This window comes from Dendrobates tinctorius, unplaced genomic scaffold (assembly GCF_039654945.1).
Source record: "Dendrobates tinctorius isolate UK_male_01 unplaced genomic scaffold, ASM3965494v1 ptg000011l, whole genome shotgun sequence".
In the NCBI taxonomy this organism is placed as follows: Eukaryota; Metazoa; Chordata; class Amphibia; order Anura; family Dendrobatidae; genus Dendrobates; species Dendrobates tinctorius.
The window spans coordinates 130,308,925-130,332,611 of NW_027361679.1; the positions used below are offsets into that span (position 1 = coordinate 130,308,925).

The following is a 23,687-nucleotide window of genomic DNA, read 5'->3' on the forward strand; positions in this document are numbered from 1 at the left end:
AAGCACGAGAATCTCAAAAAAGGCAAATACAGATTGAGCAACAACCACAAGACCGATTTCATGAACTAAGGTATCATTTTAATCAGTCTCACAGTGCCAACCTGACAGTGTCTGTAGTTTACTAAGCAAAATCCTGATGAGTTCGTTTTAAGGGACAATTATATTATTTTGAGTTTCATTTATCTTTTGTGTATTCATTTCAGATTCTCTCATATTTCGATATCGTTTTTACTGTCATTTTTACAACGGAAATTGTTCTTAAGGTAAATATATATTTATAAATATTCTTCTGTTCTTATCCTTAATTTATTTATGTTCATTTTTTATGAACCTACAATTTTGTTTGGTGTTTTCAGCATTCTTTAATCATGTTTACTTTCTCATTATAGATGACGGTATATGGGGCTTTCCTGCATAAAGGTTCATTCTGCAGAAACTATTTTAACATCCTTGATCTTCTGGTTGTTGGAGTCTCTCTGATCTCAAGTGGAATACAGTGAGCAATTATTATTAGTGACTTGTTTTATCTGATATACCATATGTGCAATTTTAGCCTTACTCACGTCTGTGTATGTGAAAACATGGCAGTACAATTCAGTCTTATTCATTACATTACAATCCCTATTACTTTTATTTGTAGAATATTCAAATGTCTCTTCTAGTGATAAGCGAATACATTCGGCACTATTCGTTACTAGAGATGAGCGACTTTGCCTTTTTTCAGGTCGAGTCGGGTTTCATGAAACCCGACTTTCGCAAAAGTCGGGTCGAACGAAATCGTCCGACTATAGGGAGAAGTCGGAGGCCGACTGAAACACGAAACCCAATGCAAGTCAATGGGGAAGCAAAGTCAGCAGGGAGTGGAAGACAGTAAACACACCTACAGTGCCCATTTCAATGCCAAAAGCATCAATCCTTATAACTGAAGCTTGTCAACCTTAATTTACTTCCTAATAATAGTTGCGCATTGAAAACTGGGGGTTATTTGGCTAAAGTTGTGGGGGGGTTGGGCTGGCTCCAGGTTTTCGTCTGCCCTGGGCCAAAGAGTGTCAGTGCGCCCCTTTAACATATACCACAACTCATGATGCTCCGATACGCCACAGAAATATAGGTATAGTACAATGACACATACTTCACTGCTTACATGACATGACTGATCTATTTTAAATTGTACAATAGCTCAAAAACAGGACAGTATATTACTACATACAGTGTTATGACCACCACATTGTGCAACATACAGAATAATGAGCCCCATATATTTCTCCATACCAAATAATTAGTCACATATAATGTTCCATACAGTATCCGATGAGCTCCACATAATGCTCCATATATAATGGGCCCCATTTGTAATGCTCCAGTGTATAATGTGCCCCTTAGATGCTGCTCCAGTGTCTGATCTGCCCCATTTACAATGCTCCAGTACAGTCATGGCCAAAAGTTTTGAGAATGACACAAACATTATATTTTCACATGATCTGCTGCCCTCTGTTTTTTTTTATGTGTGTTTGTCAGATGTTTTTATCACATACAGAAATATAATTGCAATCATATTATGAGTAGCAAAATGTTATATTGACAGTTAGAATAAGTTAATGCAGCAAGTCAATATTTGCAGTGTTGACCCTTCTTCTTCAGGACCTCAGCAATTCTCCCTGGCTTGCTCTCAATCAACTTCTGGATCAAATCCTGACTGATAGCAGTCCATTCTTGCAAAATCAATGCTTTTATTTTAATCTGAATTTGAAGGTTTTTGTTTGTCCACCCGTCTCTTGATGATTGACCACAAGTTCTCAATGGGATTAAGATCTGGGGAGTTTCCAGGCCATGGTCCCAAAATCTCTATGTTTTGTTCCCTGAGCCATTTAGTTTTCACCTTTGCTTTATGGCAAGGTGCTCCATCATGTTGAAAAAGGCATTGTTGATCGCCAAACTGCTCTTGGATGGTTGGGAGAAGTTGCTCTTGGAGGACATTCTGGTACCATTCTTTATTCATGGCTGTGTTTTTAGGCAAGACTGAGAGAGAGCCCATTCCCTTGGCTGAGAAGCAACACCACACATGAATGGTTTCAGGATGCTTGACAGTTGGCATGAGACAAGACTGGTGGTAGTGCTCACCTGGTCTTCTCCGAATAAGCCGTTTTCCAGATGTCCCAAACAATCGAAAAGGGGATTCATCAGAGAAAATGACTTTACCCCAGTCCTCAGCAGTCCACTCCCTGTACCTCTTGCAGAATATCAGTCTGTCCATGATGTTTTTCCTGGAGAGAAGTGGCTTCTTTGCTGCCCTCCTTGAGACCAGGCCTTGCTCCAAGAGTCTCCGCCTCACAGTGCGTGCAGATGCACTCACACCTGCCTGCTGCCATTCCTGAGCAAGCTCTGCACTGCTGGTAGCCCGATCCCGCAGCTGAAACACTTTTAAGAGACGGTCCTGGCGCTTGCTGGTCTTTCTTGGGTGCCCTGGAGCCTTTTTGGCAACAAGGGAACTTCTCTCCTTGAACTTCTTGATGATGCGATAGATTGTTGACTGAGGTGCAATCTCTCTAGCTGCGATACTCTTCCCTGTTAGGCCATTTTTGTGCAGTGCAATGATGACTGCACGTGTTTCTTTAGAGATAACCATGGTTAACAGAAGAGAAACAATGATGCCAAGCACCAACCTCCTTTTAAAGTGTCCAGTGGTGTCATTCTTACTTAATCATGACAGATTGATCTCCAGCCCTGTCCTCATCAACACCCACACCTGTGTTAATGGAGCAATCACTGAAACGATGTTAGCTGGTCCTTTTAAGGCAGGGCTGCAATGATGTTGAAATGTGTTTTGGGGGATAAAGTTCATTTTCTAGGAAAATATTGACTTTGCAAGTAATTGCTGTTAAGCTGATCACTCTTTATAACATTCTGGAGTATATGCAAATTGCCATTAGAAAAAATGAAGCAGTAGACTTTGTAAAAATTAATATTTGTGTCATTCTCAAAACTTTTGGCCATGACTGTACATGATGGGCCTCATGGATGATGCTCCAGTGTATCATGGGCCCTAATAATGCTCCATATATAATGGGCCCCATTTGTAATGCTCCAGTGTATAATGTGTCCCTTAGATGCTGCTCCATTGTCTGATCTGCCCCATTTACATTGCTCCAGTACATGATGGGCCTCATGGATGATGCTCCAGTGTATGATTTGCTCCAATAATGCTCCATATATATTGGGCCCCATTTGTAATGCTCCAGTGTATAATGTGCCCCTTAGATGCTGCTTCAGTGTCTGATCTGCCCCATTTACAATGCTCCAGTACATGATGGGCCTCATGGATGATGCTCCAGTCTATCATGGGCCCTAACAATGCTCCATATATAATGGGCCCCCATTTGTAATGCTCCAGTGTATAATGGGCCCCTTAGATGCTGCTCCAGTGTCTGATCTGCCCCATTTCCATTGCTGCAGTACATGATGGGCCCTATTTTTAATTAACCCAGGCATGGTATGTGAAAAGAGCTCCATGGAGTAATCTGAGGTGTGTGCTTCCACATCCTCCACTTTGGTGTGGGTGAAGGACACACAGAAGAGGAGGCGATAGAGCTGGAGGCTGTTTCAGCAATGTAAGCCACAAACAGTTCCTGATACTCCAGCTTTAAAAGCAGTCTGCCTACTCCCAGAAAAGGGAGCCTTACATGCCTTCCAGAGCTACACCATGACGCTGGCTCAACACCTCCTGCCTTAGCCGCTATTGTGTTTTTGGCACTACCAGCAGATGCATCACCACCACCATCAGTACCAGATGGCCCTCCACGCCCACATCCACGTCCTCTTCCACCATACTTCCTCATGTTTTGGAAAATGGACCCAAAATACCAGCAGATATATGGTACTGTATCAGAAATGTACAGCTTTATACAGTCTATGGATAACAGTAAATCTCCGTATATATTTCATGAGGCATACACAGACGCTCACAGGCTCAGTATGGATTACCCAATAAAATTACAAGTTGAAAAAGGGTACAGTATCACCAGATACAAGGTATATATAGTATAGTGTAAACATTCTGATTCTCCGTATACATTTCAGGAGGCAGACACAAACGCTCTCAGGTTCAGTATGGATTACACAAGAATATGAAAAGCTGTAAATGGGTTATGTAACACAAGTGTACAGCTGTATACAGTGTTGGGGTAATCTTAAAGTTCCAAATATATTGCCGGAGTAACAGACAGACATTTTCAGGCTCATTATGGATTACACCAGAATCTAAATAGCTAAAAAGGTTACTGTATCAGTAGCGTTCTGGTGTATACAGTGTTGGCCAAATTGAAAATATAGGTATATATTTCCGTAGTCCCCCTCAGACGCTCACTCAGTTTGGTTTTTGTGTTCCAATATTTTTTATTAATTTTAACATTTTTATGAGGGAGGGGGAATAGGGTACAGAACAAAAACAAGGGGATTAGGGTAGGAGAACAAATCCCTGTAAAGACAGGGATATCCCCACAAAGTGGGGAAATAGACAGGCAAACATGCAAACTGTACATACAATGCAGTAGTTCCAAAGCAAAATATTATTTAATATCAATAATACACAAATCAATTGTTGCTTAAATACAAACCTGTAGGAAGAAAAAGGTTAAAAGACAATGACAAATGCAAAGATCATTATATTTATATAATAGCCGTAGGAAAAATCAGTACACATATTGTGCTATAAAATTTGCACAATTATGATAGCTTAAAAAACAAAACAAAAGATCAATGCACTTATTATGCTAATACTTAAAAAAAAAAAAAAAAAAAATGAAGTACCCAAGTAAGTTATAAAAAATATGAATGCCTGTCCTGTCCGGAACATACTGTGATGTCCCTAAGACTGAGTGAAGGCCAAAAAAATTGGTTCAATCAAAAACTGTAAAGTGGAAATATTTCTTCAGACTGTTTTATATATAATCTAGATTACTCAACGACAAATTAATCAGAATTGAAATTCGGTTCCTTACGAAAAAAAAAAAAAAAAAAAACTAAAAGGATGGAAAAAATTTCTTTTCAGCCGCTTGATATAAAAAAAGAGTAACTAAAAAAAACAGTTAAATAGCTCCTTCAGCCGAGACGAAGATCCAATTTCGAAGTGGAAGAAGTTCCGGGAGAATCCTTGGAGGACATTATTCCAATGCATTCAAGAAAGTCATTCCCCTCATCCGGGGTAGAGATAGGAACCAATCTCGATGCGTATTTCACCTGAAGAGTGGAGGAATGAGTCCAGGTGTAAGGAATCTCTGCGCGTCGGAGTTCACCAGTAGTATGGGAAAATGCTTTCCTTTTCTGTAAAGTGTCCTTTGAAAGATCCTTGAGGAAAATCAGATGACTATATTTGGAAGACAAGAATCTTGGATCTTTGGAGATACCCAGCAACGTGTTTCTTAGCCAATTTGGGTAAAAAGATACTATTGTGTCTCTTGCTAAATCATGAGGGAGAGTGGATGGCCTGCGAATCCTAAAAACCCTTTCAATCAGACACTTCTCATTGATGTCAGGGAACAAATGAGAGACCATTGACAATATGTAGCCCTTCAGTTGGGGAGCCTGAATTGACTCAGGAATCCCTCTGATCTTCACATTATTTTTTCTTCTAAAGTCTTCAAAGTTGGCCATATTAATTTTGAGAGAAGTAATGTCTTTTTATAATTTATCCAGGGAATCTGAAAATGAAGGAAGGATCTGCGGCTAACTTGAGTCTAAAATCTTGTGATTTCTAAGAGTTTCGGGTATTTTTTGTTCTTTTGTGGCGTTACCGTAATCCTTCGTAGAAGTCGTGTAGGAGTCATCAATTAAACGCATCAGGGTATCTTTGAAGAGGTCTTTTACAAAAACTTCAGATGCTTTAGATTTATTTTGCATCTTAAACGGATTTCCCTGAAGTTAGGAGTCCCCATAGAGGCGTTCAACGAGTCCAAAAAAACTTTGCACAAACTGACCATAAAACCTTCAGTAGCGTAGTCATCCGAGGCGGGTATGGCATCTAGTAATAACGTATTTATCTCACATTTAGTTCCCCCCTCTGAAGAAGAGCCCGATGATAGAGGTTCATCCAATGCCTGATCACTGAGACAATCGCTCCCAAGTTCATCATATAAATCACCATCCGCAATAAATCCCTCCGAACAAAAACTGTCAAAATCGTATGATAAGCCATTTTTATCTGAGTGTCCCACTCGATCTCCTTTGTTAACATTATAGGATGACCCAAAAGACTCCAGACCACCATCGTTATACAGATGCTTAGCACCTTTCATCTGTGAGCCCTCTACGTTGTTCTGGTGCACTTCCACTTTACATTTAGGGATAAGAGTGGAGGGACTGGGAAACAAGCATCCATTAGTAACCCCTGTATGAGTATTATGTTCATATAACTCTTTACCCCCATTATTCAGCCTGAGTCCAGTAGCATGTTCCCCAGCATCAAGAGGGGATTGTAGATCTGTGAGTGCAGGGATATGACCCTGCAAAACTGCAGATATAGGGATAACTTCCTGCTCATCGCTCCCTTTAAGCTTCAGTTGCCGCTTCTGAACCCGGTCTCCTCCACTACAGACTGACCTGGGTATAAACTCTGGTGCCTCAGAATGCAGAACCTTTCCTGCAGCTCTCCTCAGCTGTGCTGCCCGCTCTGCATTGCTGTGGTTTCTCCTCCCGGCTTGGTCTGACTCTGCAGGTGCCACCGTGCTGCTCCCCCGCTCCATCTTCACAGTCTTCTCTGTGTGCAGCCGCAGGGCTGTCACAGAGAAACCGTGGCTTCTCTTCCCAACATTGTCAGCATGTGAGGAGGTCGTGGCCTCCTCTTTCTGCTCACCACGCTCGCTCCATCTGTTTCTGGGAGCTGCAACAGGCCTCCCCGCCGTGCTCCTCCGCTGTACTGCTAGCTCTGCTTCCCTGCTGCTTCTCCTCCCGACATGAACATTCAGTGGAGGTGGCTTCATGCTGCTCCTTGGTCCTGGCATCATGCTCCTAGAAGTCGGGAATGCCGTGACAGACTTCCTCGTTGATGTCTCTCCATTCCTCTTCTCTGTCCCAGGCCTTGCTGTATTCACCTTCTTCCTTCCTGCAGGCATTGTGGATGAGTCAGCAACTTTTGCAGACCCCTTTCTCTGCTCCATGAAAGGCTTTTTTTCTTGAGTAATCCGCAGCAATCTTCTAATTTTCCATTCCAGGCATATTCTTTTAGCTTTTAGTCCAAAAAAAGTCCACTTCAGTATGCTTTTAGCTGCTTATTTAGGGGAAGTTGCAGGAGCTCCTGAGAAGCATGTCTGCTCCCTTCCCCTGCAAACCACGCCTCCCACTCAGTTTGGTTTTGACCATAATAAGAAATGTTGTAAAAAAGGTCCTGGATAACAAGATAGCAAGTATATATTTTTTAGGGTACAATTGAAGTCTCCGTATAAATAGTCCCATAGTCACTCTCAGACGCTTACACAGTATGGATTTGACCGCAATGCTAAATATCGAACAAAGGTACTGTATAACAAGATACAAGCTGTATCGAGCATGGTGTAAAAATTTGTTTCTCCGATTCACCGTATATATAGAAGGCGTAACCCACACACGCTCACTCACTATGGATGATGTAGGGAAGGTGGACTGACAGACAAACCAGCCTGTAGTGAGAAGCAGAGGTGTAGCGCAGTGTAGGTGTGAAACCGCTACGATAAAGAGAAAGGGTGCAGTGTTTTAGCTTTCCCATTGGAGGGCAGTAGAGAGTGTAGGAGTGGGACTGAATAACTGCCATTGGTCAGAGAAACTGTTAGGTGATGGTGGGCGGAGTTACCAGAACTGGAAGTATAAAAGGCTGAGGGAAGGTTCTGGAAGAGTCAGTCAGCGAAGGGAGCACAGTAAGAGGAAGTTCTGCTGAGGAAATAGAGACAGTGGAAAGGCTCCAGAGAGGACTGACAGTTGAGGCGGTCACGGGGGGTGACCCAGAGGACGGTAGCCGCAGACGAAGACGGCCTGGGGCTATCATACGGACGGTGTGCTCAGACTGGTGCAGTGCTGTGGTGGTTGGGCCTAGGCCAGCCACAGTGGAAGAGCCACAGAGGACGCCATGATTATAGTTACAAAGGAAGTGAAGGTACCGGGGCCTGTGTACAGAGAAATGTGAAACGGCTGTGGTGAATTGCTGTTGTCGACAGAAGGATGGGCACTAAAAATGGACCTGTTCAATACAAACTCTCTCAGTCTCATGTTTGTCTGCAGCAAGAAGAGGGTCCCCCCCCACAGTTGGTTATCCTACAGATGATACCTTAATACAAATTTTTGAAACAAGGTACTGTATCAGCACATACCAGGTGTGTCCAGTCTAGGGTTATACTTCCGGAGTCAGACACAGACACAGGCTCACTATGTATTACACGAGAATTAAAAAAGTAGAAAAAGGGAAAGGTATTCATAGCGTACACCAGTATACAGTGTTGTGGTACTTTTAAATCTTTGTATATATTTCAATCTCAGTAAGCCAATCCAGAATCTCCGCTACTGGAAACTACATGGATACAAGTATAGATGCAAAGTCGAGTGTTAGCAGAAATTTTGGAATTACTCATCGCGGGAAAACCTCCCGGTAGATGTTGCAGAGGCGATGCAGACCCTCAATTACTGTGTCTGTGGAGAAAGCGAAAAAGGTTCTTTGTGAAGAAAGGATTGCTTTATCGCAGTAGCGTGGATCACATCACCGTTACTCGTCTCCATCAGATTGTGATCACAGGGAGAGATGTACCCATGGTCCTCACTGCCTATCATGATGTGTCTGGTCATTTTGGAGTGCAAAAGACAGAAGCCACAGGCCGTAGACGATTCTATTGGATTGGCATGAGAGGAGACATTGAAAAATGGTGGCAGGAATGTCACACGTCTGTGACTATCACAACTGTGAAAGGTGATCATAAACCACCACTGCATCCGCTTGTAAGTTGACGTCCATTTCAAATGGTAGCCATTGATCATCTGAAGGTAGAGGCCAGCAGGACAGGCCATAGCTACATCTTAACCATCATTGATCAATACACCAAATTTCTAGTAGCCGTCCCTGTGAAGGATTTAACTGTCCAGACTGCACAGCGGTGGAGCAGGGAGAGGTAAGTATAGCAACTTGCAAATGCTGTGGCCATGACCAAGCAGGGGGGCACAATCGTGGTCGACGGTACTGGCACAGGGCCCCTCATAGTACGTTGGTGTGTCTGATGGCGAGTGGGCCCTCCCACCGTCTGAGACACTGTATTGTACTATGAGGGGTCCTGTGCCATTACCGTCGGCCATCAGTGGGCCCATCCACCTGTTCAGAGCAACAGCACTTGCCCGGGTGCACCAGGTCTTGACCCCAGCCGTTGGGGGAGGGCTAGGCAGCCCAGTTAGGGAGGTTTAAAAATTGGCATAAGTTGATGTGTTGGCTGGACATTCAGCTGCTGCAAAGGGCGTAATTGGGCAAGTCCGAGGAAGAGGAGGAAAAAACCAAGGCACTTTTCTGGTAACCTATGTGTCATCAGGGGAAGGTGGGACAATCCTTTGAAACCCATGCATGGTTCATTTTAATGAAGGTTAGATCATCAACATTTTGGGTAGACGGACGGGTCCTTTTTCCTGTCAGGATTGATCCAGCAGCACTGAAGACTCTTTCAGATAACACACTAGCAGCAGGGCAAGCGAGCTCCTGTAAGGCATTTTGTGCCAATTCAGGTCAGGCGTCCGGTTTAGAGGCCCAATAGTCAAAGGGGAATGACCTGTGAGGGAAAACATCGATATGGGAGGAAAATTAGTTTGTAACCATAGTTGACAACTGCTGCCTCCTGTCACTTTTAATCAATGCAGTATTAGCAGTCGTGTGAGCGGTACTTGAGAGATCATTCCACAACATGGTCATTAAACCCCTGTCTCCAACGCCACTTCTGCTGAGTGCACCACGAACACCTCTTCCATTGTGCCCACTACAACTCTTGGGAGAATCAGCACCGCTGCTGTGTGCTGGGAAAGCCTCAAAACAAACGGTTTACCAGAGTTGCTTGTTTGTTTGCCAGTATTATCTCTAGGTTCTCCTGTGGCATAATGTTGTGTAATTTGCCTTTGTAGCATGGATCGAGGATGCTGGCCAGCCAGTAGTCGTCATTCCTCATCATTTTGGCATCCTTTTTAGGATCCGCAAGGCATAATCGCACATGTGAGCCAATGTTCCAGGTGTCAATGATGCACTGCCTGTGGTGGGTGGAGGAGCAGTTTCTGGCAAATCCACATCCCTCCAGTCACGCACAAACACTGTACCTGACCTTGGAATGCCAACATTTTCTCTTGCCCCCTGAGAACCATCCTCCTGCCCAAAATAATCATTCCCCTCATCCTCATCCTCCTCCTCTTCCTCTTCTTCCTCCACCTCGTCCAGGACAGTTCCCTGACCAGACAATGGCTGACTGTCATGAAGGCTTCCCTCCTCCTCCTCCACTGCAGACGCCTGATCCTTAATGTGCATCAAACTTTTCATGAGCAGACGCATAAGTGGGATGCTCATGCTTATGATGGCGTCGTCTGCGCTTACCAGCCATGTGCATTCCTCAAAACACTGAAGGACTTTACAGAGGTCTTTCAGCTTTGACCACTGCACACCCAACAATTCCATGTCTTCCCTCAAACTGCCTGCCCGTGTTTCCTCCCACAAATGCATTACAGCCTGCCTCTGTTCACACAGCCTCTCAACCATGTGCAGGGTGGAGTTCCACCTTGTTGCAACGTCTATGATTAGGCGGTGCTTGGGGAATTGGAGCAATCGCTGCAGCTTCTGCATATGACTGGAGTGTACTGCCGAGCGACGGATGTGCGAGCACAGTCTTCGCACCTTATGGAGCAGGGATGTTAACTCTGAATAATTATTAAGGAAACAGTGCACCACCAGGTTCAAAGTGTGAGCCAGGCAAGGTATGTGTGTGAGTTTTGGACGGGCTGTGGCTGCCACAAAATTACGGCCGTTATCACTGACTACCTTGCCTGCCTCAAGATGTAGACTGCCCAGCCATGACTCTGTTTGTCGCTGCAAGTAATCGGCCAGTACCTCCGCGGTGTGTCTGTTGTCGCCCAAAGACATCATCTTTAACACAGCCTGCTGACACTTACCACTAGCTGTTCAATAGTGGTACACCTCCTGTGCAACACTGCCAGCTGCGGATGTAGTGCTCGTGTGACTGCGCTCTGTGGACGAGCTTTCGCTGATAGACGAGGAGGAGAAGCGAAAGCCTACAACCAACTGTTTCCTATACTGTGGGCTAGGCAGCACTGTTCCACCGCCATTGTCAACAGTGGAGCCTGCATCCACCACATTAACCCAGTGCGCAGTGATGGACACGTAACGGCCCTGGCCATGCCTACTGGTCCATGCATCTGTTGTGAGGTGCACCTTTCCATTCACTGACTGTTTTAGTGCATGGACAATGCGGTCTTTCACATGCTGGTGGAGGGCAGGGATGGCTTTTCGAGAAAAAAAGTGCCGACTGGATAGGTCATAGCGTGGGACAGCATAGGCCATGTGGTCACGGAAATTTTCGCTTTCAACCAAACAGTAGGGCATCATCTCTAATGAGATTAGTTTGGCAATGTAGGTGGATGAGAGTATGAGTACTTTCTTGTCCTACTCAGAGTGTCTGGTAGGGTGAGCTGGACTGGAGAGCTGCATGTGGGGGAAGTAGCGGTGAACCGGATGTAGTGAAAGGGGGTTGGTGATGGTATTGGTGGTGATGGCCTAGATTCAGTGTTGTGTTGCAAAACCATTGTGATTCCCTGAGTGCTTTAGCCTTGCGACGACACCTCCACATTTAGTGCTGGTGGTGTGCTTAATGGTGGCGGTGGTCTTACAGTGGGGGGGTAGCGATGGAGCGTTGTTGACTACCTTCAGTCGGAGCAGGTGTACATGTGCTACCTGAGGTTTTGTAGTCAGTCCACGCTTGCAAGTGCATGTTGATTAAATGTCTAAGCATGCAACTGGCATTCAAATTTCTGAGTTGTTTACCTTGGCTAAAGGTCCTTCCGCACTTCTTACAGGTAACCTTTGCCTCATCAGTAGGATTTTGGACAAAGAAGTGCCACACTGCACTCTTCCTACTATGGTAAACATTTTCTGGCCTTGCACGCTGTGCTAAGTTGACCGTCTGGTCAAGCTGTCCTGCAACTCTTTTAGTTTTTTTTCCACGTTTTAGGACAGCTACGGGCCTGCTAGATAACCGCTCCTGTGATGTCAATGCCTGCTGCGGATCCTTCTCTGAACTATTGCCAGCGCCACCCTCCTCCAATGGATGCCAATCCGGGTCCAGAACTGGGTCATCCATCACCTCCTCTTCAAAGTCATCTGCACCTTCCTCTTTACCTTCTTCTGTGTCACCATGTAAGGTGGTATAGTATGCGGGAAGGGGCACCTGGGTTTCATCAGGGTCAGATTCTGGCTCAATAGACTGCGAGGGCAATGTAGTGCTGTGGGTCAATGTACCAGCAGAATCATCTAGCAGTGGCTGTGCATCAGTGTACTCCATGTAAGATTCATCTTGGACTGGGGAATTCAGGATTTGACTGGATAACCCCGGCATGGTATGTGAAAAGAGCTCCATAGAATAATCTGAAGTGTGGGCTGCTGCATCCTTAACTTTTGGTGGGGGTGAAGGACTCAAGGAAAGGGTTTTTTTATGACTAGAACCCTGCACTGACGACTCCGTGCTTGCAGGTTTCGACCGTTCAGAAGAGGAGGCAATAGAGCTGGTGGCTGTTTCGGCAATGTACGCCAAAACCTGTTCCTGATGCTCCAGCTTTAAAATCGGTTTTCCTACTCCAAGAAAAGGCAACCTTACAGGCCTTCTTGGGCCAGAGGATGACGCAGGCTCAACACCTCCTGCCTTAGCTGCTATTGTGCTTTTGCCAGAACCAGCTGATGCACCAACACCATCAGTACCAGCTGCGCCCCCCTGCACACGTCCGTGGCCTCTTCCACCATACTTCCTCATGTTTGGGAAAATGTACCAAAAATACCAGCAGAGTGATGGTACTGTATGAGGAGCGTCCAGCTGTGTAAGGTGTAGTAAACAAATTAAATAAATGTATATATTATGTTAGTCACAGACGCTCTCTCAGTATGTATTGGACCGTAATCCAACAAGCAGATATACGGAACTGTATCAGAAGTGTACAGCTGTATACGATTTTTGTGCAACCAACTGTTAGGAACGGCATAACGCACTAAATAAAAATAAATAATAAAGTGCGTTCGCCGCTCGGGGTCCATCGTGCAGTAGGTGTTACACCGCTGCTAGGTAATGACAGACGAGCAATATGGCGGTATAATGCGCACGGGTTCAACTTCACCTGAAGTGCGCAAAGCGGGCTCTGTTCACACACAGAGGCACCGCTACATAAACATACAAAAACGCTGAGCCTGTTAGTGTCACAGACCACAGGGAAATGCACACACGGTATCTGGTCACAGGAGCAGGACCAAAGGAAGAGAATCTGCGTCCATCTAGACCTACCGTGTGTGCGGCGTCGCTGCTGCGGACGCCAAGGAGGGCTGCAACTGCAGCGCAGCGTCGGACACAGCCGCTAGTCGACAAAGCTAGGAAGCAGGCGTAATGTCGGACGCTAGAGTAGAGGTACGGTGTGCACAGTGGCCTAAAGCTTGCCACTGACTGGCGCTGACTGCTGCACTAATTCCCTATCCATATGCGTGATATCAGAGGGAAGGGGTTTCAAATGAGTCAGTCACCAGAGTCATGCATCCATCACCATTCACACATTTAGCTTGAAAAGTCTCTACTAGCGCATGGCCGAGCGGTCATGCGTGCTTTTTATAGCCATGCGGGACCTTCCAGATCTCCGAGATGAACCAATGAGATCTGGAGCAGGACCTGGGCACATGACTCCCGATCTCCAATGGGAGATCATCTCGTGAGCATGCCCAGTAGGAGCACAGAGGAACTTAGTCTCTGCAGTGGTCTGCTGCAAAGTAATCTTTTCTGCAGTAGATAGACAGCAGGAGACCGCGGAATGTGAGGCTCTGAATTCCTGCAGAGCAGACGCAGAAACCTGACGCCTAATGCTAACAATCTCCGTATATGTATTTACGGAGTGTCACACAAACGCTGACTAGGTATAAAAGTGACTGTAATGCCAACGGCAGATATACAATACTGTTGGAGAATTGGACAGCTCTATACAATGTGTATATGTAAAATTGTCGAGCTCCGTGTATTTGTATACGGACTGACACACACTGTCTCTGTCTAGTTTTGACCGTCATCAAACAGCAGATATATGAAACTGTTTGAAAAACGGACAGGACTCTAAGGTGTAGGTCTGGAAAAACGGAAAAACTCCTTGTTTTTTTTTCCAGAGTCACACACAGGTAGCTTCTATTTGTCCGTGCTAGAAGGTGGTACACGGTATTGTGTGAGGAGCGTACACCGCTGTACGGTGTGTGTATGGAAAATTGTCAAGCTCCGTGTATTTGAAACAATGATGGAGGTGAAGGGCAATGATGGCAGTGGGGGAGACAATGATGGAGGTGATGGGCAATGATATTGGTGGGGGAAGTAATGATGGAGGTGATGGGCAATGATGGCAGTGGGGGAGACAATGATGGAGGTGATGGGCAATGATATTGGTGGGGGAAGCAATTATGGAGGTGATGGGCAATGATATTGGTGGGGGGAGGCAATGATGGCAGTGGGGGAGACAATGATGGAGGTGATGGGCAATGATATTGGTGGGGGGAGGCAATAATGGAGGTGAGGGACAATGATGGTGGTGGGGAGGCAATAATGGAGGTGATGGAAAATGATGGTGGTGGGGGAGGCAATGATGGAGGTGATGGGCAATGATGGAGGTGATGGGTAATGATGGAGGTGATGGGTAATGATGGAGGTGATGGACAATGATGAAGGTGATGGGCAATAATGGCGGTGGGGAGGCAATGATGGAGGTGATGGGCAATGATGGTGGGGGGAGGCAATGATGGAGGTGATGGGCAATGATTGGTGGGGAGGCAATGATGGAGGTGATGGGCAATGATAGAGGTGGGGGAGGCAATGATTGAGGTGGGGGAGGCAATAATGGAGGTGATGGAAAATAATGGTGGTGGGGAGAGGCAATAATGAAGGTGATGGGCAATGATGGCGGTGGGGGAGGCAATCAAGGAGGTGATGGGCAATGATGGTGGTGGGGGGAGGCAATCATGGAGTTGATGAAATGGACAATGATCGTGGGGAGGAGGCAATGATTGAGGTGATGGAATAGGCAGTGATGGGGGAGAATGATAGGGGTGGTGGGGGAGAAGGCAATGATGGAGGTGGTGATGAGGACAATGATGGGGTGGAGAGGGGCTGCATTATACTTTATGAGGGGGCTACATTATATTCAGATGGGGACTGCATTATTCTCAGGGGACTACATTATATTCTGGGGGAGCTACATCATACTATATGAGGGGGCTACAGTATACTCTATGTGGGGGTGCATTATATTCTGTGGTGGGGCTTCATTATTTTCTCAGGGGACTACATTATATTCTGGGGGGGCTACATCATACTACATGAGGGGGCAGCATTATGCCCTACTAGGGGGCTACAGTATACTCGATGATGAGGCTGCATTATATTCTGTGTTGGTGCTGCATTATACTATATGAGTGGGGCTGCATTATGCCCTATGAGGGTGCTACATTATATTCTATGATGGGGACTGTGTCATACCTTATGAGGGGGTTGCATTATACCCTATGAGGTGGGCTGCATTATATTTTATGAGGGAGTCTACATTATAATCTATTAGAAAGGCTACATTATATTCTATGAGGGGGCTACCCCTCTATGATTCTACTGCAACCCCTGCTACATAATTAAGACATATACTACCTTATATTATACCCTGATATTAGTGTGCTTTACCACACAATTGGTTGTCTTGTATTTATTTCTATGTAGCTACATAGTGGGCCCCAAGAATGATTTTCTCTGGTGGGCCCAAGGTGCTCCAGTCCAACGCTGTCAGAGGCTGTGACATCACACATCTTACCCACACCAAGAATAGAGGGCCCATCTTCCAGAACAGGGACAATACATTTCCCTGACGGCACACTGGGTCAACCTGGTGGAGTTTGTGACAGTCAGAGGCTGGGACATCACACATCTTACCCAGAATAGTGGGCCCATCTTCCATCAGGGCTTCAGTGTCCTCGTAATCCTCTTCCTGTGTTTCTTCCTCCTCCACCTCATTCTCAGCAGAACTAGCATAACCATCACTACCCAGCTGGGAAATCTGCAGCACTTCCTTGGCGAAGTGTCAGCACACTCTGTTGAAGCTCATCTGTTTAGGTGATAAAGCTCACAAAGCAGTCTGTTGAAAGGGATAAAAGAACAGACCGATCAGTGGCTCTCCCCGCTGAACCTTTAACCAGGTCTAGTTGTGTGCGATAATGGTTGGTTGTACAGCAGTTTTTAAAACAAACCTTGACTTGCCTGACCTACTTGTCAAGCTACGCCGTGTCAGTGCACATTTCCAAAAGTCATTTCAGGCTTTCGCTGGTCTAGCTTCACTGCAGCAGCACTTTGATTTGCCTCGTCACCGACTGATTTGTGACCTGCCCACATGTTGGAATTCGACCATCCATATGTTGGCAAGGCTTAGTGAACAGCAGAGGGCAGTCTCTGAATACCAGCTTCTCAATGCCCATCAGAGTAACGCTCAGCCCCCACATAACTGCCAAGTGGGTGTGAATCACTGACCTATGTGAGGTTCTTCAAAACACTGCACCAAGATGCTGAGCACTGATGATGCTATTGTGAGTGTAACCATCCCGCAGCTCTGTCTATTCAAACATTCGCTGCAGAATGTGCCGGGTCCGAAACTGATAAGGCTGCATCCCCTGTTCCCTGGGGGAAGCAATAGCGAGCCGTACCAACTCCTGACCGTGGGAATGTAGGATCAGTGGGCCGGACTGGGGGGTGGTCCCTCTGGGTACCGCGCAGCAACGTAAAGACACAAGATGAGGCAGGTTTCGGGTTCAACAGGTCCAAGTTTATTCTCTCACCGTCCGACTGACGGCCCTCACAGTACACCACAATATTTCCTTCACGGCCATCCATTTCCATGGCCACTTCACGCACACCGTACTTTACACCGGGGACGTACATGTACGTACCGTCCCCTGTCAGATTCATCACTGTGGCCGCCTTAGGCCCGTAAACCAACAGTACTTTTGCTGATCAGTCATCTCTCTCAATACGGTATGCTTTTCCTCCTTGCCTCGTCTCTGCTGCGGTACTTTCGTGTCAGGACCACCCCCCTGACTTTCTCTCTCCTCAGTCCCCCTGGTTTGGTTCTCTCACAGTGCGCAAACTGTCGTAGTCCTACTGTCACTTGAGCTCCCCCTGGGGACGGGAACTTTCTGGAACCCTCCTGTCAAATTTATAACTTTCCCGCTTCCCTCTGTCTCCGCCCCCCATGACCAACGGTTTCTTTAGCCCTAAGCTGATGTCAAGTCCTATGCTCACACTCCTCCCTGCCCTCTAATGGTCAACCCAAGGTACTGCACGTCCACTACACTTTCCTAGCTGTTTCCCCACTGTAATAACTGACACCTGTCTAAACTGTGCAAACCTTCCTTTCTCTATTCTGACAAGTCCGTCCGTCAGGTCACCCTCCCTACAGGAAGATAAAAGAGAAAGCGCGCGCAGCAGAGGGAGTTTGTTGCAAACGGAGGGCAATGCCAGGCGAGCGGCGTTCTCCGCTTTCCCTCCCCATACAGAGCAACGGCGCCGCGACAGGTCACACTGACCGGGTCCCCCGACATCTGCAGAGGTACGGCTGTGCTGAGGGGAGCCATGCGTCCAGCAGCAGCCAGGCAGCGTGCAGGCCAGTGTACGCCATCTCCCGCCATCGACAGCAGGGACCAGAGAGAGAGAGGAATGTGCAGTGTGTGCCCGGTGACTACAGAGAGAGGTGCAGTGTGCTGGTGACTACAGAGAGCAAGGTGCCAAAGGCTTTGGGCCCGTGAATATAGAGCATGTGCCACATTAGAGGGACTGAGTACGGGACTGACACTTGTGCCCTTTTTTATCAGTTTTATCAGTTTATATTTGCTGAGCCACGTTGGGCTCGTACAGGACTGTGGCCCGCATCCTTGTCACCACTGCAGCATATGGACTAGGCTCAGTGGAAGGTACCGGAGTCCGACCGCTGCCGCCAGAAGACAGGTCATTGATGCCCACAGGACCCCATTGGAAAAAACACCGCGCCAACCATTGCCAGCGCCATTGACTTCCCAGCAGGAGTCACAGTCTGAGGAACTTCTGACACAAGTGTTTCACCAGAACTACCATTACCTGCTTCATTGTTCCTGAACTCTGCATATCCTTTTGCAATTAGACTGTTTATTCCCCTGTTTAACCCATTACCTCCCTGCGGGGAGTATTCCCTGTCATTAAAAATTGTTATCCCTTGCTCTGCCTCCTGTCCGTCACTGCATCACGCAGCCTACTCACACTGCCATGCCCTAACTCTTGTATAATTGAACAAGGGCTGGATTTCCTCCAACTTTGTAAGCCCTATGGATGAAAGCAATGTTATTTTTCTTAGAAGTTGTCTTAAGGTCCATTCCTTACCATCCAAAACCATTTTGTTCGGGAAATCATCTACTCCTCCTCCTCGTGCTTCTGCAACAAGTACTTAGTACTTCATCTATGTATACCCCATGTAGGTAATGTTTTGTACTTTTTGAAACTTTTGATCTTTGTGCAATGGTGAAACTTGTACTCTCTTTATCTACCTCTTGTAATAACTGCAAAGTGTATTGTGATGTCCCCATCACGGCAACTTTCAACTGGTCTGAGAGAGCCCCCTGGGATAATTTTTTTTTAAACCTTTGCACATTGTGCAATGGTGAAACTTGTACTCTCTCTATTTACCTCTTGTAATAACAGCTAAATGTATTGTGAGGTCCACATCACGACCTCTTTTAGCGTGTATGATACAGACCCCTTGGGGTAATTTTTCGAAACCTTTGTAAAATGTGCGATGGTCACATTTCTACTCCCTATCTCTACCTCTTGTAATAACTACAATAACATTCCAGAAAAAAAGGGGTTAAAAATTATAATAACCACAAATAAAAGGTATACTCCAAATAAAATTGTATACAAAAGAACCAAAGGAGTACAAGACACCTTATAAACACTGACTAAAAAGGTCCAGAAAAGAGTGTCTTACCCCAATAAATCCCTGCACACACAGCAGCCCCAACGAGTGTTTTTATAGCAATAATGTTTGTAATATATTGTTTTAATTGATCTTATTAGCCCCGGTCCTTATCATTATATTGTGAGTGTGTCGCATTCATTGTCCTATGTCCTTCATTTTTGTTACATTATTCACATATTTCTTTTAAAATTATATGTAAAATTGATATTTAATAAATTTATATGGTTTATACGGTGCCTTGTACTCCTTTTGGTTCTTTTGTATACAACTATTGTAATAACTGCAAAGTGTATTGTGATGTCCCCATCACGACATCTTTCAGCTGGTCTGAGAGAGACCAGTTGGATAATTTTTTTAAAATTGTGCAATGGTGAAACTTGTACTCTCTATTTCTACTTCTTGTAATAAATACTGCTAAATGTATTATGAGGTCCCCTCAGGGCCTCTTTCAGTGTGTATGATACAGACCGCTTGGGGTGATTTTTGGAAATTTTTGCACACTGTGCAATGGTCAACTTTCTACTCCCTATCGCTACCTCTTGTAATAACTGCAAAGTGTATTGCCAAGGACGTGGGGCAGGTGAGACTACGCCTTTGCTGGAGCACAAGAGACACACCCATCCATGACACATACGCTCCTGTCCCACTTTGCAGGGTGGCACGATACACCACTTCTGAAGCCAGATCAGTGCGAACAGGTGTTTGATTGCATAGCAGATAATGCTTCCAGCATGCTTGGCAGCGCCACCCAGTCTTCCACACGGTCCAGTCTCACCAGCCTTCAGACTGGATCACTTAATCCTCACCCTGATCCTCCTTTCTCCCACCATGTTGAGTCCCAGGAGGCTATTGATCCCACAATAGTTCACTCCAAGGAGCTCTTTACAACATCATTTTTTGTTTGTAGCCTCTCAAACTGCATGCTGTTCCAATGTTGAAAAAATTTCCGAACGAAGAGAGAAAGTTTCAAGCCACCCACCCACAGGCCCAAAAGCTAAACAGGCACATTTATTGAAAAAATTCCAGTAGAACATCATAGCTTATACAATATTATTGCCTATGAACACAAATGTAGCAACTCTATCAGATATGAAAATACAGAAAACTCTCAGTCCATGGTACTTAGTAAAAATATAATTTAATTAAACTATTGGTTAAAAAGAAATATAAGGCTATTAATAAAAGTACAGGTGAAGAACAAGAATCCCAGTGTTATGGCTAGCAGTACTCTTCAAACACTCTTTTTCGCTCTATTTGCCTCTTCAGGGGGACACATTTCCAGGCAGCATGCCACAGAATTGTTGCCATTTAGGCTTGTTGACACGGAAGTTTTCCGCCAACTAATGGCGGCAGCCATCCCTCGGTACTCTGTCTTTATCTTTTCTCCCAGTGTGGTGTCCCTGCCTTATTCCAGCATGTGTCCAGGAACATCAACCATGCCCTTACCAGCGCATTTACCGGGATTGTCCACCGACCAACACGTGGACAAACGCTTGTGGCCAGGGACGCTACATTTCCCTGACTGTACACTGTGTGAAGGCTCGGGCTGAGTCACACCCTGGCACACACATATGCTCCCGACGCCGAGGATTGCTAGCCCTACTTCTATCAGGGTTTCTGCCATCTCCTACATCAGTTCCTGAACTCCCTCCTGTTCTTCGTCATCCTCCATCTCTGATGTGCTATCTCAGAGTTTGTCATCCACATCAGCCGGAAGCTCTGCAGCACTGCCTCAGCGAAGGTGCAACAGGCTCTGCTGAATCAAATTTGTCTAGGAGACAAACCGGACACTGCGTCAGAGTTACCTAAAGGAATAACAAGAAAGACAGATCTGTGTTTTTTGGCACTGAACATCCAACCAGGCATGGTCATGTGTGATAATGGGCATAACCTGGTGGCAGCTGTGAAGCTTGGGTAGCTCACGTGCATACCATGCTTGGCACATGTACTCAACTTGGTTGCTCAGCATTTTTTTAAGACATACGTAGATTTGCCAGAGCTTCTGGTCAAGGTACGCCATGTCAGAGCCCATTTCCAGATATAGCTGCTGTCGCTCTAAAAGTGCTGCAACAGCGCATGCAAGTGCCATCTCACCCACTGGTGTGCGACGTGTCCACATGCTGGAACTTCATACTGCACATGCTGCAGAGGCCAATTGTTGAGTGCCAGTTCCAACCACCCCATCTGTATTCTAGTCATCCTCCACACAATAGTGATCCCTCTTCTGTGCCTACTTAAAGAGTCACTGATCACAAATAAACATGAAGCTATGAGAGCAAACCAGGTGGAGATAGAGGAAAACATGGGACAGAGAGACACTACCCAGCCCAGCCTCATCTCATATGATCAGCGTGGATTGGGTAACAATGAGGAGGTGGACGCCGAGAAGGAGAAACAGGAGCTTGTGGCTAGCGCAACAGAAGCTAGTACCCACACAATCTTCGTGCATCTCTCCTACGTGGATAGGCTGAGGAGGAAGAGAGGGAGGAGGAGGAGAAGATGGAGAGTCATCATCATGGTGGAGACAGAGAAATGTTGGCTGTAGGGAGCTTGACACATATGGCCGACTTTATATACGGCTGCCTTTCCCATGACCCCTGCATTATATTCATCTTGGCCAAAAAAGAGTACTGGTTGTTCACTTTGCTAGACCCACGCTACAATGAGAACTTTGTATCTCTTCTTCCTGAGGTGGAGAGGTCTTTTAAAATGGTGTTATACCAGAAGACCTTTGTGGAATTTATGTTGAAAAAATTTCCTTCAGACAATGCTAGTGACAGGAGGCAAGCTTCTTTGCCCAATCAATGAGGAGAGGCAAGGGAAACACACATCAGAGGCAGGGATACACGGTCCAATTTCATCACAGCCTCCCAGCATCCCTTCACTGATGATCGGGTATTTTTAACAAGAAGGGAAAAGTTTTTAAAGATAGCAATACCTGGTCTACAAAACCTGTGTACTCCCTAATTCCTCTGCGACCTTCAGCTATTGGGACTCAAAGCTGGACACCTGGCATGAGCTGTCCCTCTATGCCTTGGAGGTGTTGTGCTGCCCTGCTGCTAGCATCTTGTCTGACCGTGTTTTAGTGCCACTGGGGGAGGGGTCATAACAGACAGGCGATTTCTCCTGTCAACAGAAAGTTCTGACAAGCTCACTTTAATAATAATGAGCAAAATGTGGATTAGACATGACTTTTCCACACCACCAGATAACAGCAGCACATAAAGTGTTTTTAATCTCCAATATTTGAATGAGGCCCAATAGTTGTTACCTTATGGGGTCTATGTATGACCCTACCTATACTTTTTTCCTGTCTTTGCATTTTGTGCAAAGCTTTTATGAGTGTTGAAGTGCCACAAGTACAATTTCTTATTGTTTTTATGAGGCACTACAGTTGGTGCCTTCAAGGGTGCATGGATGACCCTGCTTGTAATTATTGGCATGCGTTGCACTGTATGCAGAGCTTTTATGAGTGTAGGCATACCAAACTACACTTTGTTCACAATATTTGATTGAGGCACTACAGTTGGTGCCTTCAAGGGTGTATGGATGACCCTGCTTGTAATTTTGGGCAGGGTTTGCACTTATAAGTCTAGGAATACCACTACATGATAATTTGAACAGAGTGTGTATGAAGCTCTCTTATATCTCTAATACAGGTTGTATCTGAGTCCATAATTTTTGGCACTTCTTGCTTCCTTTTTTTTTTTGCAAAAAAATTTCATTTGGGTTTACTTAAATTATAATGTTTTTGAAAATCCTTTCTAAATTTAGCCTTATATACGTCATTATACAGGAAAAATTGTTCTCAGCAGCGATCTGGGAGTCAGAGATGCTTCCAGAGGTCTTCCCCACACTGTTCTCTTTCCATTCAGCACTTTTTTCATCCATTTCAGCATTTTCACTGCTCCCCAGACCTCCTTGTAGGGTGTACCTGAAAATTGTTCGGATTTGCTATTGATTCCCATTTTACTTGTTACTCGAAACCAGCACCCGAGCGTAAGAAACTGCTTGGTTCGAGCAACAAGTATCTGAGCATTTTAGTGCTCGCTTATCTCTAGAAACAAACTTTGTTTATTCCAACAGCATATGGCTTTCAGTCAGAGTCATGCCGGTGCGGCTTCCATCACTTATTATAGTATAGAGTGAGCAGTGCCTGTAAGTACACCCTGGCACATTGACTAAGCCGGCTATGCCTCGTATCAGTGTAGAGCAAGCTCTTAGGCAGTACCAAGTTGTTCTTACAACCATCGTTTACTAAGTGCTAAGTGGTGAATGAAAGGGTCGATATTGACTTTTAGGATTGCTACTTCCAATAGGTGGCGCTAGAGTTCAAGTCCGTTTTGTCTATGAAGAGGCAATTTGCAAATTTAATTTCCCAGAGGAGCATGAATGACGTAGAAGTTTCCTCACTCTGATATTCCAGGCCT

The 23,687-nt window shown here is 45.5% G+C and overlaps 1 protein-coding gene across 1 annotated transcript in view; it reads left to right on the forward strand.

The window, feature by feature from the left end:
* Positions 1-23,687, forward strand: part of CACNA1S (calcium voltage-gated channel subunit alpha1 S) — a 387,018-nt gene that overhangs the window by 193,901 nt on the left and 169,430 nt on the right. Inside the window, exons 20-21 of the mRNA XM_073547926.1 lie at positions 204-263; positions 390-496. Coding sequence (XP_073404027.1) covers positions 204-263; positions 390-496 — 167 coding nt within the window. The remainder of the gene's footprint in view (positions 1-203; positions 264-389; positions 497-23,687) is intronic.